General features: G+C 47.4%; 1 protein-coding gene across 1 annotated transcript; it reads right to left on the bottom strand.

The window, feature by feature from the left end:
- Positions 1 to 204: 204 nt before the first annotated feature.
- On the bottom strand, positions 205 to 387 carry SARC_17252 (hypothetical protein; the record flags this gene model as incomplete). The annotated part of the gene is made up of 1 exon (XM_014288653.1): positions 205 to 387. A coding segment is annotated over one exon (183 nt), but the record flags the coding sequence as incomplete, so codon positions are not given.
- Between the last annotated feature and the right edge of the window lie 352 nt (positions 388 to 739).

Below are 739 nucleotides of genomic sequence, written 5' to 3'. Positions count from 1 at the left end.
GATCAATCGGAGAATAAGCAATGCGTTAACGCCAAGGCGTTCTGCCAGCCTTGTGTAAACTATTCTCGAGGTACCAGACCAGACTGCAAGTGGGGAACTACAAGCCAGTACCAGAGTATTCGGGAGACGACACTTGATGCTTTATATTCATACGTCTAGTCCAGCACTCTATTCCCACACCACCGCTCACGGCCTTGTGTGGTGTCACATCAGTTGATCTACAATGGCATACGCTGCCACACCTCCCAGCATGCTGCCCAGGCCTGCTCCAGGGTCTGCCTTGATCAAGGTACCTACACCCGCACCCACAGACGAGCCTATGATTCCTGCTACTAGCTTGGCGCCGTTCTTCTTGGTCACTTCAATGCGAGTTTGCTTGGTCGCCGTCTGTAGCTCGATGTAGGATGGTAATAGTAGACATGAGATGTTGATATAGTGAACAGTGAACGTCAATGTATATCTATTGAGTTTGGTTTCTCGCTGCGGTGGTGATGATCAGCCTTGACATAAATGAAATATAACACAGTAACGCACGCAAGCCTGTTCAATACATTTCAAGGGATTGCAATGCTATTGTAAGAACTTAAGTACATCCGCTGAGTCCGGCAGCGCTGTTTACAGTCTAAGGTTTATGTGATACTCGTACTTTTGACTATGGCGATGAAGTGGAGTGGGGAAAGAGAAGACTCAACGATATACCGAGCCGATGCACATTGTGAACAGTCTCCGTATAAATATA

This window comes from Sphaeroforma arctica (assembly GCF_001186125.1).
Source record: "Sphaeroforma arctica JP610 unplaced genomic scaffold supercont1.10165, whole genome shotgun sequence".
Classification (NCBI taxonomy): domain Eukaryota; class Ichthyosporea; order Ichthyophonida; genus Sphaeroforma; species Sphaeroforma arctica.
This window is presented reverse-complemented; position numbering and strand designations above follow the sequence as displayed.